This window comes from Aquarana catesbeiana, linkage group LG02, assembly GCF_042186555.1.
Source record: "Aquarana catesbeiana isolate 2022-GZ linkage group LG02, ASM4218655v1, whole genome shotgun sequence".
Classification (NCBI taxonomy): domain Eukaryota; kingdom Metazoa; phylum Chordata; class Amphibia; order Anura; family Ranidae; genus Aquarana; species Aquarana catesbeiana.
This window is the reverse complement of record NC_133325.1, coordinates 404,920,074-404,938,294: the sequence shown is the minus strand read 5'-3', so window position 1 is coordinate 404,938,294 and position 18,221 is coordinate 404,920,074. Positions and strand designations below refer to the sequence as shown.

At 41.7% G+C, this 18,221-nt stretch overlaps 1 protein-coding gene across 1 annotated transcript in view; it reads right to left on the bottom strand.

Moving 5' to 3' along the window:
- Positions 1-2,121: 2,121 nt before the first annotated feature.
- Positions 2,122-18,221, bottom strand: part of YARS1 (tyrosyl-tRNA synthetase 1) — a 62,423-nt gene continuing 46,323 nt past the window's right edge. Inside the window, exons 8-14 of the mRNA XM_073615345.1 lie at positions 16,560-16,695; positions 16,388-16,473; positions 13,618-13,753; positions 6,661-6,758; positions 5,212-5,405; positions 2,529-2,670; positions 2,122-2,441 (exon numbers count right to left, since the gene is read on the bottom strand). Of these exons, the coding sequence (XP_073471446.1) occupies positions 2,331-2,441; positions 2,529-2,670; positions 5,212-5,405; positions 6,661-6,758; positions 13,618-13,753; positions 16,388-16,473; positions 16,560-16,695 (903 nt within the window). The 3' untranslated portion in view covers positions 2,122-2,330. The remainder of the gene's footprint in view (positions 2,442-2,528; positions 2,671-5,211; positions 5,406-6,660; positions 6,759-13,617; positions 13,754-16,387; positions 16,474-16,559; positions 16,696-18,221) is intronic.

Genomic DNA, 18,221 nt, shown 5'->3' with positions numbered 1-18,221 from the left:
CAGAGATTTCATTCCAGGTCAGACTTGCTGTCACTGAGCACCCGAGTACAATACACATCATTGTAAGTATAAACACAACACACTTAAGACAATAGCAGGATACCTACTTACAATAAACACATTATGGGAGGGGTCCCCAGACAGGTGGCTTGCTGATGACATCAAAATCAGCTATGAGTCCCAAGCTGGCAGAGACCACCATGGCCTTTTTAATAATGTCCTTTTGCATTACAGAACATCTTCCTAAATGCTTGTAGCTCCCTCAAATGCCAGGGCCCATAATCAGTAGGCAAGAGGCTAGCATTCAGTCCCCTCCAAAAGTCTCTGTCCCGGGTGAATCTATCACACTGCCTATGACCTCAAGAACACCATCCCCACCGTCAAACATGGAGCTGGAAACATTATGCTTTGAGGGTTTTTTTTCCTTTTAAGGGGTTCAGGACAACTTCACCACTTTAAAGGGACAATGGTTGGGGCCATGTACCGTCAAATCTTGGGTGAGAACCTCCTTTCCTCAGCCAGGACATTGAAAATAGGTCATGGATGGGTATTCCAGCATGACAATGACCCAAAACACACGGCCAAAGTGGCTCAAGAAGAAGCACATTAAGGTCCAGGAGTGACCTAGCCAGTCTTCAAACCTTAATCACATAGAAAATATGTGGAGGGAGCTGAAGGTTCGAGTTACCAAATGTCAGCCTTGAAAACTTAATGACTTGGAGAGGATCTGCAAGGAGGAGTGAAACAAAATCCCTCCTGTGATGTGTGCAAACCTGGTGGCCAACTACAAGAAACGTTTGACCTCTGTGATAGCCAACAAGGATTTTGCCAAAGTACTAAGTCATGTTTTGCGAAGGGGTCAAATACTTATTTAATTCATTAAAATGCAAATCAATTTTTTATTAATTTTTTTAAACACGTTTTTCTGGATATTTTTGTTGTTATTCTGTCTCTCACTGTTAAAATAAACCTACCATTAACATTATAGACTGATCATTTCCTCATCAGTGGGCAAACGTACAAAATCAACAGGGGATCAAATTTTTTTTTTTTCCCCTCACTGTATCTTCAGTGTAAAAAAGAACGAGATGCCCTGGAAGTGATGGCTTGGCCACCACAGACTGTGACCTCATAATCATCATCAAATCTGACCCCAAGTGACACTTTTTGGGGACCAGTGACATTATTACAGTGATCAGTGCTAAAAAAAATATGCACTGATCAATGTATAAATGACACTGGCTGGGAAGGGGTTAACACTAGGGGCCGATCAAGGGGTTAACTGTGTTCCCTGGGTGTGTTCTAACTGTGTGGGGGATGGGCTTACTGGGACAACACAGAGATCGCTGTTTCTGATCACTAGGAACAGCAGATCTCAATGTTGTCCCCTGTCAGAATGGTGATCCACCTTCTTTACATAGGCAGATCCATTCTGCCTTTCTGTGCTGCAATCGCAGGTGGCCGACGAACGTCAAGTCCGCTCCTGCGCGGGAGCCCAATGTATCTCATGCACAGGTTTGCACAGCCGAGCCGCCTTCCCGCAGTATAAATGTGGAAGGCGGTTGGCAAGTGGCTAAGATAAAAAGCCTTCTGTGTGCAGCAGCCCCCTTAATACTTACCTGAGCCCCAGCTCTCCAGCAATGTCCACGAGTGTTTTAGCCATCCAAGACTCTCCCTCCTGATTGGCTGAGACACAGCAGCGGCGCCACTGTCTTCAGCTGCTGTCAATTAAAGTCAGTCAATCAGGAGACAGAGAGGACGGGGCCCCAGCTCCATGTCTGAATGGACACAGGGAGCTGTGACTTGGCTCAGGTGCCCCATAGCAAGCTGCTTGCTGTGGGGGCACTCAACAGGAAGGAGGGGCCAGGAACTCTGAAGAGGGACCCGAGAAGAGGAGAATCCGGGTTGCTCTGTGCAAATCCACTGCATAGAGCAGGTAAGTATAACATATTTTTATTGAAAAAAAAAAAAAACACGAGACTTTACAATCACTTTAATTTGCAGCTTTTTTTCACACCTGCCTAAGACTTCTGCACAATATTGTATGTCATACGTTTTGGATTTAAAATCTGTATGAAAAATCTGTTATTTTCTGTGAATGCACAAACAAAACCCCCAAACTATTTGATAAAGTTTTTATTATGACAATATACATTCTTCTGATGACAAGATAATGGGAATGGTGATTGCAGATGCTGTCCCAGTCACATGCACCTACTGATATAAATAAGACGTTTAACTGTTATCTATATAGGGGTGTGAGCCCCCTGGCACTGAATTAGTTAAAAGATGATATCTATTGCGTACAAGGGAGAAAATGTTCCATGCAATCAGCTAATGCTGCCTCCTCGTAGTGTTTTACAGGTTATCGGCCCTTGTTTAGTTAGGAAATTCTTTTCTTTCCATTGAGCATGCAAATTCTCAGAGATCCTAAATTCGGCCTGGAAAAAAGAAAAGAGGAGAAAATAATCTGAGAGAGAAACAGATAAAAAGGATGGGACATGGCAATAAAGAGAATAAATTAATACCTGCAACTTTTCAAACACTTTCTTCTTTGGCTTAAGCTCTGCTTCTGGCCTTCCATTTTCATATCCCTCAACATAGACTCGCTCACCAGGAACACATTCTGCAGGTGGGTCCAGAGGTTCTACCTGTCTATTGTCCCCATCGCTGAGACAAATACAATCATTTTGTTGTTAGTTAGAACATTAGCTGCCTTATATTAAACAGTGATAGTTCTTACAATTACAACATGGGGGGGGGGGTATACAAATATGAGCATCACAAACTGTCTTAACCCCTTGCCGACCAGTGTACGACGATGTACGTCAGCACAATGGCACGGCTGCGCAAATGGGTGCACCTGTACGTCCCCTTTAAATCCCAGGCTAGTGGGCGCGCCCGCCGCGAGTGTGCCCGCAGGTCCCGCAAACTCGATGTCCGTTGGCGGCTTGTGATTGTGACACAGAGAGGCAGAACGGGGGGAGATACCTATATGAACAAGGCATTTCCCTGTTCTGCCCAGCAACATGACAGGGATCTACTGCTCCCAGTGATCAGGAGCAGTGATCTCTGTCATGTTCTAGTGAGCCCATCCCCCCTACAGTTAGAACACAGTGAGGGAACACAGTTAACCCCCTTCCCTGCCAGTGTCATTTACACAGTAATCAGTGCATTTTTATAGCACTGATCGCTGTATAAATGTCACTGGTCCCAAAATAGTGTCAAAAGTGTCCGATGTGTCCGCCGCAATGTCGCAGTCACAATAAAACACGCAGATCTCTGCCATTACTAATTAAAAAAAAATTGTAATAGAAATGCCATAAATCTATCCCCTATTTTGTAGACCCTATAACTTTTGCGCAAACCAATCAATATACGCTTATTGCGATTTCTTTTACCAAAAATATGTAGAAGAATACATATCGGCCTAAACTGAGGAAGAAATTTGTTTTTTTTTTAAATATTTTTGGGGGATATTTATTATAATAAAATGTAAAAAATATTGCTTTTTTTTTTCAAAATTGTCGCTTTTTTTTGTTTATAGCGCACAAATTAAAACCTGCAGAGGTGATCAAATTCCACCAAAAGAAAGCTCTACTTGTTTGGGTGCAACGTCGCACGATTGCGCAATTGTCAGTTAAAGCGACGCAGTGTCGTATCGCAAAAAGTGCTCTGGTCAGGAAGGGGGTAAATCCTTCCGGGGCTGAAGTGGTTAAACATACTTAAAAAGGGATTTTATAGTTTGTGTACATCTATCCAATCTCTTCTTGATAATGAAACATTTCAAGTGACACCAAATGTATATATTCATGCTGTTAGGCTACGTAGACATATGGCTATCATTGCCACACCTCGGAAAAGTGATCTGCGGCAGATTGATTTTTAGAGACATTTGACAGGCAGTGAGAATGCCATATGTCGCCTCCCCACTACCTGTTTCAAACCTGTAAATGCTGCATCCACGTGCATTAAACAAGGCCATGACATGGCTCTATTCACTTGAATGGGTTGTGTTAGGTGGCGATACCATGCCAAACATGACAAGTGGATAAAGTTTGCTGCGGCCACTGCATCACGACATATATATATACCCCCATCCAGCTTCCTTTTGTAGCCTACGTGGGGGATGTTCTTGCTACCCCCAAACTCAAGTGTAAACGAGTCCTTACTCCCTGTAGCATGAGTCCTGTGAAGCATGCACTACACCTTGTTGGGTATATTGTTCAAGCACAGTAGTATGCCATAAGCATTTATTCTGTATAAACACATTACTGCCCATGGTTATGTTTCACATAAAAAGAAAGCATATGCCAAGGCTTTTTTTTTTGTTGTTTTTTTTATAGCTTTGGATGTTTTTTTACGCTATCTGGGGCCCTTTAGAGAGAATTTTCTTTCACTTTTTATCCCAACGACTACTATTTTCTGAAACAAAAAGTGGAGGGAAAATCTGCTACAGGGACACAAAAAAAAAAAAAAAAAAAAATCAGACAGGGGGGTTTTAGCTTTCTCTTACTTTAAGTAAAAGCCTTTTAGTTTTCGTCTGTGTTGCTGTTAGAGAATTCCCTTTTCTTCTATCTGGTAAAACATGTCAGAAAGTGAGGGAAAAATCATGAACAAGGCCAGGACTAGAGCAGCCTGCTATTCAGTGTTTATAGCAGTCAATTTAACATATAATATTATTTTAACTATAGAGTAGAGAAAGGAGTTTACTTTTATGTGTGTCTACTGATAAAAAGTTCTATAGCTTAAAGCGGAGCCGGAAAGAAAAATAAATAAAAGTCAGCAGTTACAAATACTGCAGCTGATGACTTTTACAATAAGAACACTTACCTGTCCAGGGCGCCCGCGATGTTCTCACCCGAAGCCGACCCGTCCCTCGGCTCCCATGTGGAGGCGCCACATTCTTCAGTAAGGGAATCAGGAAGTTAAGCCTTGCGGCTTCACAGCCTGGTTCCCTACTACGCATGCGCAAGTTGCACTGCGCGTTCTGAGTTGTCCCTGCTGTCTTCTGGGATGGAGGAGGGGCCGGACATTGCGTAGGATTAGACAGGTATCTGCTCCCCCCAGAAAGGTGCCAAAACTATCACACCCTGAGGGAGGTGGGGGGGGATTCGGATGGGCAAGCCAGACAGCGGAAGTTCCATTTTTGGGTGGAACTCCGCTTTAATGAAACGATAAATAATATTTTTTTATATCAGCTTTACTTACATTGATGCACAAAGCAGCATGCCTTGAGATTCTACTCCTCGCATCTTCTGAGGCTTTAAGTTGCATAGTAGAACAACAGAACGTCCCTGCATTTCTTCAGAAGGCACATAATTCACCAATCCACTAACCACAGTACGTGGATTTTCCTCACCCACATCTACTGACTCAACATACAATGTGTCTGCATCTGGATGCTGCCAGAGAAAAACAGCTTGCAGTAAATATTTAAAAACAAAAACAAATCTAACAGAATAAATGCACAAAGCTTGCACTATGAATACATTTATATAATTATATACATTTTTTTTTCTAGAGATATCCTAAAACTACATAAGGATTTCAGATTATATTCTATACTTTAAAAAGGTCTCTGGTTTAGCAGAATGTACAACTGCTAATAAAACCTGGAATATAGCATGTCTTTGGCCTGCTGAATGGATTATTGTCCACATATTGGAATATTCTTTGGAATGGCATGTCAATCAGGTATAAGGAGCAGTTTTGCAAAATAATCTGATGTAGAAGTAAAATTTTAAAGGCTAAATTAATTTTCAAAAAATATTAATGCACGTTTTTGCGAGTAAAAAAAAAAAATTCCTTTGTTTTTTTTTCCACAAAGCCTGTCAAGCTCCTGTAGACACTGCCTACAGCTTTCTTGCCTGAACTTCTGTACAGGCTTTCAGTTAGAAAGCAGTAGGTAGTGTCAGTGAACTATGAGGCGCTCATCAGCAGCCTAGCAGGTTGAGAACTATAAGCCATCTGCCACGATGGGAGAACAGATTTGTAGTTTGTTCATTCCCAGATTCCTGTAAAAGAATGATCGATGTAGCTGTGCGGGCGGAGCCCTGAACAACTGCTATTTTTGAAATGTGACAGTGGGTGCGGGGAGGAAAAACCCTGTCTGCTGTCATGGATGGGTTTGGGAATCTGGGGCCGCAGGTGCTAGGGCATGTTACACCCTAAATAAGGGTGTAACATGGTCCAAAAAGTGAACTTGGTCTTTAAGGTTACAGGATAAATAGCTAAACCTTTCAAAATGCATATAGAATAATATGCTTTATTGTTCAAGATTATTACAACAAAATATGGCTGTTGGTCCTGTACCATATCCTTAAATAACATAGAAGTGGAAGCAAAACAATTGGACTTTACTGGTATAGAGAGCGCACACACAAGTTACAAAAACATTTTTTTCCAAAGTTTATTACAAATGAAAAAAAGAAAAAAAGAAAAAAAAAAAAAAAAAAAAAACACACATAGAAACAATTCCCACATCCGAGTACACTCAGGATCAACCTGGTTAGATGTGCCAGATAAGAGCTACTCAATACGTTAAGCCCGTTTGTGTTCAGTTACTACAAAAGCCACAGCATATTAAAATGTATTGCTTTTCTATCACTTTTGCCAACTATGAAAAAAATATTATTATATACTTCAAAATTGACTTACCGTGCTTACACTCAGGATTTTACCAACTCGTAAATCAAGAAGAGATGGAATAAGATCCTCTGGCTCAGCACTCTTGTTAGTGGTTTTAGTCACAGACTCTGAAAATAAAAAGCAAGTTATAAACAAAGCTATAAGTTATAGTTTTAAAAACAATTAGGCTCCATGCACACTGAAGCTCATAAACGGGCGTTTTTGGCGAGTTTTGGCGTTTTTTTAACAGCCCATAAACTCCCCTCTATGTTATCCTATGTGTCCATGCACACATGGACGTTTTTGGACGTTTATCAGCAGTGGAGTTTATGGGCTGTTTTCTGAATGCCATAAAATCGCGTTCAGGAGTAATTTTTCTGACCACAAAAACGCCAATGAACGTTCAAAAACCTGGCTCACCAGCGTTTTTGATCCATTGAAAAAAAACGCTAAAAAAACTCTATTGCAAAAACGTTAAAAAACATTGAAAGACTCACTGTAAAGCTACGGGCGTTTTTATAACATTATTTTAATGTCCAGTGTGCATGGAGCCATATGATTAAAATGTAAAAGCCACTCTTCTAGCAGCCAAGAAAATTTGTATTTTAACCACTTAAGGACCGCCTAACGCCGATTTACGTCGGCAAGGCGGCACGGGCAGGCAAAATCACGTACATGTACGTGATTTGCCTCTCGCGGGTGGGGGGTCCGATCGGACCCCCCCCCGGTGCCCGAAGCGGTCCCGTTCTGTTCCCCGGCGATCCGAGATGAGGGGGAGGCCATCCGTTCGTGGCCCCCCCCTCGCGATCGCCGCCGGCCAATGGGAACACTCCTTTGCTGCTGTATGCTAAACAGCAGCAAAGGAAATGATGTCATCTCCCCTCGGCTCGGTATTTTCCGTTCCAGCGCCGAGGGGAGAAGACATCAATGTAAGTGCACAACACAAACACACACAGTAGAACATGCCAGGCATACAAAACACCCCGATCCCCCCCCCGATCGCCCCCCGACCCCCCCCCCAATCACCCCCCCCCCCTGTCACAAACTGACACCAGCAGGTTTTTTTTTTTTTTTTTTTTTTTTTTTTCTGATTACTGCATAGTGTCAGTTTGTGACAGTTACAGTGTTGGGACAGTTAGTATTACCCCCCTTTAGGTCTAGGGTACCCCCCTAACCCCCCCTAATAAAGTTTTAACCCCTTGATCACCCCCTGTCACCAGTGTTGCTAAGCGATCATTTTTCTGATCGCTGTATTAGTGTCGCTGGTGACGCTAGTTAGTGAGGTAAATATTTAGGTTCGCCGTCAGCGTTTTATAGTGACAGGGACCCCCATATACTACCTAATAAATGTTTTAACCCCTTGATTGCCCCCTAGTTAACCCTTTCACCACTGATCACCGTATAACCGTTACGGGTGACGCAGGTTAGTTCGTTTATTTTTTATAGTGTCAGGGCACCCGCCATTTATTACCTAATAAAGGTTTAGCCCCCTGATCGCCCGGCGGTGATATGCGTCGCCCCAGGCAGCGTCAGATTAGCGCCAGTACCGCTAACACCCACGCACGCAGCATGCGCCTCCCTTAGTGGTATAGTATCTGATCGGATCAATATCTGATCTAATCAGATCTATACTAGCGTCCCCAGCAGTTTAGGGTTCCCAAAAACACAGTGTTAGCGGGATCAGCCCAGATACCCGCTAGCACCTGCGTTTTGCCCCTCCGCCCAGCCCACCCAAGTGCAGTATCGATCGATCACTGTCACTTACAAAACACTAAACGCATAACTGCAGCGTTCGCAGAGTCAGGCCTGATCCCTGCGATCGCTAACAGTTTTTTTGGTAGCATTTTGGTGAACTGGCAAGCAAGCACCAGGCAGCGTCAGGTTAGCGCCAGTACCGCTAACACCCACGCACGCACCGTACACCTCCCTTAGTGGTATAGTATCTGATCGGATCAATATCTGATCCGATCAGATCTATACTAGCGTCCCCAGCAGTTTAGGGTTCCCAAAAACGCAGTGTTAGCGGGATCAGCCCAGATACCTGCTAGCACCTGCGTTGTGCCCCTCCGCCCGGCCCAGCCCAGCCCACCCAAGTGCAGTATCGATCGATCACTGACACTTACAAGGCACTAAACGCATAACTGCAGCGTTCGCAGAGTCAGGCCTGATCCCTGCGATCGCTAACAGTTTTTTTGGTAGCATTTTGGTGAACTAGCAAGCACCGGCCCCAGGCAGCGTCAGGTTAGCGCCAGTACCACTAACACCCACGCACGCAGCATACGCCTCCTTTAGTGGTATAGTATCTGAACGGATCAATATCTGATCCGATCAGATCAGATCTATACTAGCGTCCCCAGCAGTTTAGGGTTCCCAAAAACGCAGTGTTAGCGGGATCAACCCAGATACCTGCTAGCACCTGCGTTTTGCCCCTCCGCCCGGCCCAGTCCAGCCCACCCAAGTGCAGTATCGATCGATCACTGTCACTTACAAAACACTAAACGCATAACTGCAGCGTTCGCAGAGTCAGGCCTGATCCCTGCGATCGCTAACAGTTTTTTTGGAAGCTTTTTATTGAACTGGCAAGCACCAGCGGCCTAGTACACCCCGGTCGTAGTCAAACCAGCACTGCAGTAACACTTGGTGACGTGGCGAGTCCCATAAGTGCAGTTCAAGCTGGTGAGGTGGCAAGCACAAGTAGTGTCCCGCTGCCACCAAAAAGACAAACACAGGCCCGTCGTGCCCATAGTGCCCTTCCTGCTGCATTCGCCAATCCTAATTGGGAACCCACCACTTCTGCAGCGCCCGTACTTCCCCCATTCACATCCCCCAACGAAATGCAGTCGGCTGCATGAGAGGCATTTTTATGTGCTCCCGAGTACCCCTACCCAACGAACCCCCCCCAAAAAGATGTTGTGTCTGCAGCAAACGCGGATATAGGCGTGACACCCGCTATTATTGTCCCTTCTGTCCTGACAATCCTGGTCTTTGCATTGGTGAATGTTTTGAACGCTACCATACACTAGTTGAGTATTAGCGTAGGGTACAGCATTGCACAGACTAGGCACACTTTCACAGGGTCTCCCAAGATGCCATCGCATTTTGAGAGACCCGAACCTGGAACCGGTTACAGTTATAAAAGTTAGTTACAAAAAAAGTGTAAAAAAAAAAAAAAAATATATATAAAATAAAAAAAAATAGTTGTCGTTTTATTGTTCTCTCTCTCTATTCTCTCTCTCTATTGTTCTGCTCTTTTTTTACTGTATTCTATTCTGCAGTGTTTTATTGTTATTGTTATTGTTATTATGTTTTATCATGTTTGTTTTTCAGGTATGTAATTATTTATACTTTATTGTTTACTGTGCTTTATTGTTAACCATTTTTTTGTCTTCAGGTACGCCATTCACAACTTTGAGTGGTTATACCAGAATGATGCCTGCAGGTTTAGGTATCATCTTGGTATCATTCTTTTCAGCCAGCGGTCGGCTTTCATGTAAAAGCAATCCTAGCGGCTAATTAGCCTCTAGACTGCCTTTACAAGCCGTGGGAGGGAATGCCCCCCCCCCCCCCCCACCGTCTTCCGTGTTTTTCTCTGGCTCTCCTGTCTCAACAGGGAACCTGAGAATGCAGCCGGTGATTCAGCCAGCTGACCATAGAGCTGATCAGAGACAAGAGTGGCTCCAAACATCTCTATGGCCTAAGAAACCGGAAGCTACGAGCATTTTATGACTTAGATTTCGCCGGATGTAAATAGCGCCATTGGGAAATTGGGGAAGCATTTTATCACACCGATCTTGGTGTGGTCAGATGCTTTGAGGGCAGAGGAGAGATCTAGGGTCTAATAGACCCCAATTTTTTCAAAAAAGAGTACCTGTCACTACCTATTGCTATCATAGGGGATATTTACATTCCCCGAGATAACAATAAAAATGATTAAAAAAAAAAAAAAATGAAAGGAACAGTTTAAAAATAAGATAAAAAAGCAAAAAAATAATAAAGAAAAAAAAAAAAAAAAAAAAAAAGCACCCCTGTCGCCCCCTGCTCTTGCGCTAAGGCGAACGCAAGCGGCGGTCTGTCGTCAAACGTAAACAGCAATTGCACCATGCATGTGAGGTATCGCCGCGAAGGTCAGATCGAGGGCAGTAATTTTTGCAGTAGACCTCCTCTGTAGATCTAAAGTGGTAACCTGTAAAGGCTTTTAAAGGCTTTTAAAAATGTATTTATTTTGTTGCCACTGCACGTTTGTGCGCAATTGTAAAGCATGTCATGTTTGGTATCCATGTACTCGGTCTAAGATCATCTTTTTTATTTCATCAAACATTTGGGCAATATAGTGTGTTTTAGTGCATTAAAATTTAAAAAAGTGTGTTTTTTCCCCAAAAAATGCGTTTGAAAAATCGCTGCGCAAATACTGTGTGAAAAAAAAAAATGAAACACCCACCATTTTAATCTGTAGGGCATTTGCTTTAAAAAAATATATAATGTTTGGGGGTTCAAAGTAATTTTCTTGCAAAAAAAAAAAAACTTTTTCATGTAAAAAATAAGTGTCAGAAAGGGCTTTGACTTCAAGTGGTTAGAAGAGTGGGTGATGTGTGACATAAGCTTCTAAATGTTGTGCATAAAATGCCAGGACAGTTCAAAACCCCCCCAAATGACCCCATTTTGGAAAGTAGACACCCCAAGCTATTTGCTGAGAGGCATGTCGAGTCCATGGAATATTTTATATTGCGACACAAGTTGCGGGAAAGAGACAAATTTTTTTTTTTTTTTTTTTTTTTTTGCACAAAGTTGTCACTAAATGATATATTGCTCAAACATGCCATGGGAATATGTGAAATTACACCCCAAAATACATTCTGCTGCTTCTCCTGAGTACGGGGATACCATATGTGTGAGACTTTTTGGGAGCCTAGCCGTGTACGGGACCCCGAAAACCAAGCACCGCCTTCAGGCTTTCTAAGGGGCGTGAATTTTTGATTTCACTCTTCACTGCCTATCACAGTTTCGGAGGCCATGGAATGCCCAGGTGGCACAAAACCCCCCCAAATGACCCCATTTTGGAAAGTAGACACCCCAAGCTATTTGCTGAGAGGTATAGTGAGTATTTTGCAGACCTCACTTTTTGTCACAAAGTTTTGAAATTTGAAAAAAGAAAAAAAAAAAAAGTTTTTTCTTGTCTTTCTTCATTTTCAAAAACAAATGAGAGCTGCAAAATACTCACCATGCCTCTCAGCAAATAGCTTGGGGTGTCTACTTTCCAAAATGGGGTCATTTGGGGGGGGTTTGTGCCACCTGGGCATTCCATGGCCTCCGAAACGGTGTTAGGCAGTGAAGAGTAAAATCAAAAATTCACGCCCTTAAAAACGCTGAAGGCGGTGATTGGTTTTCGGGGCCCCGTACGCGGCTAGGCTCCCAAAAAGTCCCACACATGTGGTATCCCCATACTCAGGAGAAGCAGCTAAATGTATTTTGGGGTGCAATTCCACATAGGCCCATGGCCTGTGTGAGCAATATATCATTTAGTGACAACTTTGTGCAAAAAAAAAAAAAAAAAAAAAAAAAAGTGTCACTTTCCCGCAACTTGTGTCAAAATATAAAATATTCCATGGACTCAATATGCCTCTCAGCAAATAGCTTGGGGTGTCTACTTTCCAAAATGGGGTCATTTGGGGGGGGGTTGTGCCACCTGGGCATTCCATGGCCTCCGAAACTGTGATAGGCAGTGAAGAGTGAAATCAAAAAGTTACACCCTTAGAAATCCTGAAGGCGGTGATTGGTTTTCGGGGTCCCATACGCGGCTAGGCTCCCAAAAAGTCCCACACATGTGGTATCCCCGTACTCAGGAGAAGTAGCTGAATATATTTTGGGGTGCAATTCCACATAGGCCCATGGCCTGTGTGAGCAATATATCATTTAGTGACAACTTTTTGTAAATATTTTTTTTTTTTTTTTTTTTTGTCATTATTCAATCACTTGGGACAAAAAAAATAAATATTCAATGGGTTCAACATGCCTATCAGCAATTTCCTTGGGGTGTCTACTTTCCAAAATGGGGTCATTTGGGGGGGTTTTGTACTGCCCTGCCATTTTAGCACCTCAAGAAATGACATAGGCAGTCATAAACTAAAAGCTGTGTAAATTCCAGAAAATGTACCCTAGTTTGTAGACGCTATAACTTTTGCGCAAACCAATAAATATACGCTTATTGACATTTTTTTTACCAAAGACATGTGGCCGAATACATTTTGGCCTAAATGTATGACTAAAATTGAGTTTATTGGATTTTTTTTATAACAAAAAGTAGAAAATATCATTTTTTTTCAAAATTTTCGGTCTTTTTCCGTTTATAGCGCAAAAAATAAAAACTGCAGAAGTGATCAAATACCATCAAAAGAAAGCTCTATTTGTGGGAAGAAAAGGACGCAAATTTCGTTTGGGTACAGCATTGCATAACCGCGCAATTAGCAGTTAAAGCGACGCAGTGCCAAATTGGAAAAAGACCTCTGGTCCTTAGGCAGCATAATGGTCCGGGGCTCAAGTGGTTAAGTTATGTTTATATAGACCACTTTTAATCTTCACTAATGTGTGATGATTTGCATGCATGCTAAATGCTACGAGGGCTCAAGCCAATCTGTATTAGAAGCCACTTTTGGCATACTTTGGAAACGAGTTGAGGACAGAAACTACTACAAAGAATACTGACAAGTCATCCTTGCATCCGGACTCACGCACAGCATAGACTGCAATTACTCTCTGGCAGTTGCTTTTCACACCCAGGATATGCACAAGGCTATATGATCACAGTTAATCTGAATAGAGTGCAAGCGCTACCGATTCTAGGGAGGCTGAAGAATAAAATCCTAGATGTAGAAACATAGGTGTCAGGTCTTATAAGGTTTATTTTTGAGGCTGTTATAATAATTCCTTTTATTTTTTATCATGGGGTCATTTTTGCACAGAAAAATACAACATGGTCGAGACAACACTTACTTTGTTTTGTGGGGTCAGGATAGGCATCGTTGCTTAGTTTCTTCATTTCAGGGCTGTTGAATTTCTCTCTAATGGGAGCCAACAATTTATTCAAAGCCTTCTCCACAGATGCCTTAAGATCTCCAGGATGCACTTCCTGGAAGAAATACATTAAATTTCATATAATGCGATTCAAGCATTTTAGACTTTGGCACAAAACCTTGATGTTGGTAAAGGTTTCCCCCAGCCCTCTACAACCATTCTACAGTAAAATTATGAACCTAAACCACAGTTAGTTTCTAACCATTTTAATGCAAAACCGATAATGGGTTTAAGTCAGCATAATGCAGGTAACCTGAATGATATAAAATTAACTTGAAGGAAGGGCAACTCAAGAAGTCTTCATACAACCCAAACATTAGTTTACCTGGTTGCCAGCCTTTCAGTTTGATATTGGAACTTTACATTCTAAAGGTTTTAATAAACATTACATGATCTTTTCCTGATCCTGCCAAAGAAACGAATAGGAAGGCACATCTGACCATCATTTCAAGTGTAAGGCCTCATGTACACTGCAGCTGGCAAACAGATGATTAGGAGCCTTTGAGCATTTTTTTCAGCAGCCCCTGAACTCTCCTCAATGTTATCTTATGGGTACATATACACTGAGACGTTTATAGCAGTTTAGAAGCAGTTGAGGTTAGAAGCATTTCTGTTAAAGCAAAAATTTGCATTCAGGACGGTACTTCAGGGGCATTTGATGGTGATTTTTTAATGGGGAAGCATTTCTGACCATTATCAATGGTAAAAAACTGACTTTCCAGAATGAGAGAGAAACCGACTGTTTTTCTCCTGCATTGGGAGGGTCTGCTGATCTGTAAAAACTGTTGTTATCTGTCAAAAACGCTTCTAAAAACGCAAATGCGCATAAACGTGGCATGTAGACGTGGCAAAACAGACGTTTTTAAATGTCGGTTACTAGCCATCGAGTTCCAGCGTCCAGAAAAGGTTTTCAAATGTCCTTTGTACATGATGCCTAAAGCCAGCCATACTTGGTCGGTTATGCAGGAACCAGATGAGATTTGATCCATATATGGGCAGGCTAAATGTACCCAAGTTGATCAATCAACTTGGGTACAACCATCCTGTCAGATTTTACAAAATGCGATTATTGCTAGCAGCCGTTATAGCAATAATCACTGTGTTCTCACAGTGGGGACACAGCTTCCCCTGCCCCCATCTGGGATAACCCAATGGCTCAGAAATTCCCCCATCAATTCTGACTGTGTTGGAGGAATCAAGCTATTTTCTTTCCTGTAACCTGTATTAATTTTGGTGTCAAATTTCAATTTGGTTTTAGTCATAGTCTTTTGACTAAAATGCCATTTTAGTTTTAGTTGTATTTTAGTCATCTGCAATCGTTTTAGTGGTATTTAGTCGACTAAAATCTGCAGTACTTTTTATTCAACTCTACAAAACAACAAAATCGAATGGGTTTAGTTTATTTAGGCATTTCTCCAAAATTTCCAAACTCATTATATACTCATGGAATAAAAAAAATCTAATAAGTTATTATTTATGGTATTAGGGCTTCAACAAACTACAGGCTCTGGATGCTGGTCTCAGGAGGCCTTTAATGCTGCACAGTGCTCTGGATGGTGGTCTGTGGAGGCCTGTAATGCACACAGTGCTCTGGATGGTGGTCTGAATAGGCCCGTAATGCACACAGTGCTCTGGATGGTGGTCTGAGGAGGAGGCCTGTAATGCACAAAGAGCTATGGATGATCGGGAGGCCTATATATATGAATGAGGGGGGAGTTTTTGGACTTTAAATGAGGCACAATGAATGTATATGCTGCACAGCGCTGTGGACGGTGGTCTGAGGAGGCCTGTAATGCACACAGTGCTCTAGACGGTGGTCTCAGGAGGAGGCCTGTAATGCACAAAGTGCTCTGGATGGTCAGGAGGCCTGCATATATGCTGCACAGCGCTCTGTACAGTGGCCTGAAAAGGCCTGTAATGCACACATTGATTTGGACAGTCAGGAGGCCTGTATATATGCTGCACAGTAGTAGGAGGCCTATATATGTTGCATGGTGGTAAGGTGCCTGTAATGCACACAGTGCTCTGGATAGTCGGTAGGCCTGTATATATGCTGCACAGTGGTAAGATGCCTGTAATGCACACAGTGCTCTGAATAGTCGGTAGGCGTGTATATATGCTGCAAGGTGGTCTGAGGAGACCTGTAGTGCACACAGTGCTCTGGATGGTCGTCTGAGGAGGCCTGTAATGCTGCACAGCGCTAAGCACGCCACACCACTAAGCACGCTACGGTCGCTACCTTGCTAGCTGGAAGGGGAAGCAATCACAGGCTTTACAGACAGAACTCTTGAGGAAGTTCACATGGGTAAACGTCCCTCCCTCGCATTTTCATTCTGTTTTTGTTCATTGGCGAAATGCAATTGATTTTCGTCATTTGACGAAAACATGGGGTAATTTTCGTTTACTTTTCGTCACTGGAAATATACCACTGATGTGATGATACTATCTATGGTCGGCTTAAGGCTGGTTTACAGATCAATGGAAGACCAAGTCACACATTAGTTCTCACACCCACCTCTATTACTGATGTAAATGTACCCATTCAGACACTGGGATAATGTTTAAAGAAACTGACAAGTGCACACCAGGTTTCCAGATGTAAAGCATAAAGCAAGATAAAGAATAAAAAAAAAGACAAAATCTACCAGAAGATGCTATTCAAATGCAAGACAGCTCATTGATTCCTAACCTGCTCAGCAAAGTCTTTTTCCAAAGTCTCATAGTCTGTGTAGGTTTTGTTCCCGCCATACTTCTCATCCCGTAGAACGACAAACTCTGAAAACCAAAAGAAAGCACGGTGACAAAACAAAAAAAACAGGTAAACTAAGGAATTCTTACAAATTTCTAACATGCGCTCTCACCTGACTTCAGAGGAAAGAGGACATGTCTGACAAAGCTTAATACTCCATTATTCTCGATATTTCCTGGTTCACAGAAAGCTTTTTTTAGCTTCTTTTTCACATCTGATGGGGAGTCCAGAAGGTCTATTTTTGATTCCTGAAACATGAAAGCAATTTCAGATGATTATGCACAGTGAGCATAGTATTAAACATAGAAAAAGTTGATTATAAACATTATACAAATACTAATAAGCTATGCCACTTGGAGGCTACAAACTAAAAGATCATTATAAAACACTAGATTATAATGATCACAAATTAGTATGTAAAGCTAGATCTTATTGCACATTAAGAAAACACAAAAAGGTATTTGTTAAGATTGTCACACCCTGGCTTATGTCCCACATTCTTATATTGGGAATATAAAAATAAATAAGGGATGAGAGAAAAACCCTGGAAAATTACTAAAGCTGGCCATAGATGGCTCAAATTTAGTCTCATTCTTTCTGAATGTACAAATCAACTCTTTCAGACATGACTTTTTTTTTTTAATGTGCTATTGTAACTGAAAATGTACTACATATTTGCTTTTTACAGGGAGCCATTTTATGAATAATACACATCTAAAATGCTAACATAAAATTCCTAAATGCACGAAGAATTAAAAAAAAAAAAAAAACAACCAAGAAACACTAGTTAAAAAGTTAAAGGGGTTGTAAACCCTCAGCGTTTTTCACCTTAATGCATTCTATGCATTAAGGTGAAAAGTGCAAAAAAGTTTTAACAGTGCCACAGATGTATATGTCACAACTAAACTTGCTGAACCACAGCTTTATCAATATTGATATTAGTCAATGATGGTTGAGAGTCTAGATAAGCGCAGGTTCACAGTGTTCTAGAACATAATGTATAATTTTGTAAATATTTATAATGTCTTATTTTGCAAATGCTCAAAATTAGAGAAAACGGTGTACAAAAACCCCAATTAATAAAGTACAAAAAATTGTGATAAACAACAATATATGAATTGTGAAAGATCAAAATTATGTGTGAGAAAAATAAAAAAAATAGTATTAGCCTACTAAATATATAGCAAATGAAGTGCAAAATATATATGCAACAATGTGCAAAACACAATACTATATATGGATGACAAAATGTTGAAATGAGCATTAACAAAGTGCTGGAATTGCAATGCAATCATCAAAGTGCTAATTTTGTGCATATCCGAAAAATCAAATATAGGAACGTTTATAAGTGATAATACCCCTCCTATGTGGATCCCAACAAAAATTAAAAGTGTACACCGACCAATAACATATATATGATGTAAATGTAACAACATCCAAGCAATTTAAAAAAACAGTGAATAAGATGGTGAAATATCTCAATAATATAAAGGCTTACCAAGCACTCCATGAGGATGTCGACAGACGAAATGGACGTAGAGTGAGACAGGGACGCTGACCGTGTCGCAATTTTGAGTGGTTGGTGCCCGTGTTGGGTAATACAACGGTAGTACCACTACCGACTTAGCTGAGCGTGTTATCCTTAGTGCCAGGTGGGCGCTTGGAATATGTGAGTGGATTTCCTATTTGTTTTACAAATGCCTGTCTGAATTGTAGTACGCTATGAGAAGCATTTTTTCTTCTTTCTCCTCATTTATCGTGTGTTCTATGGCGA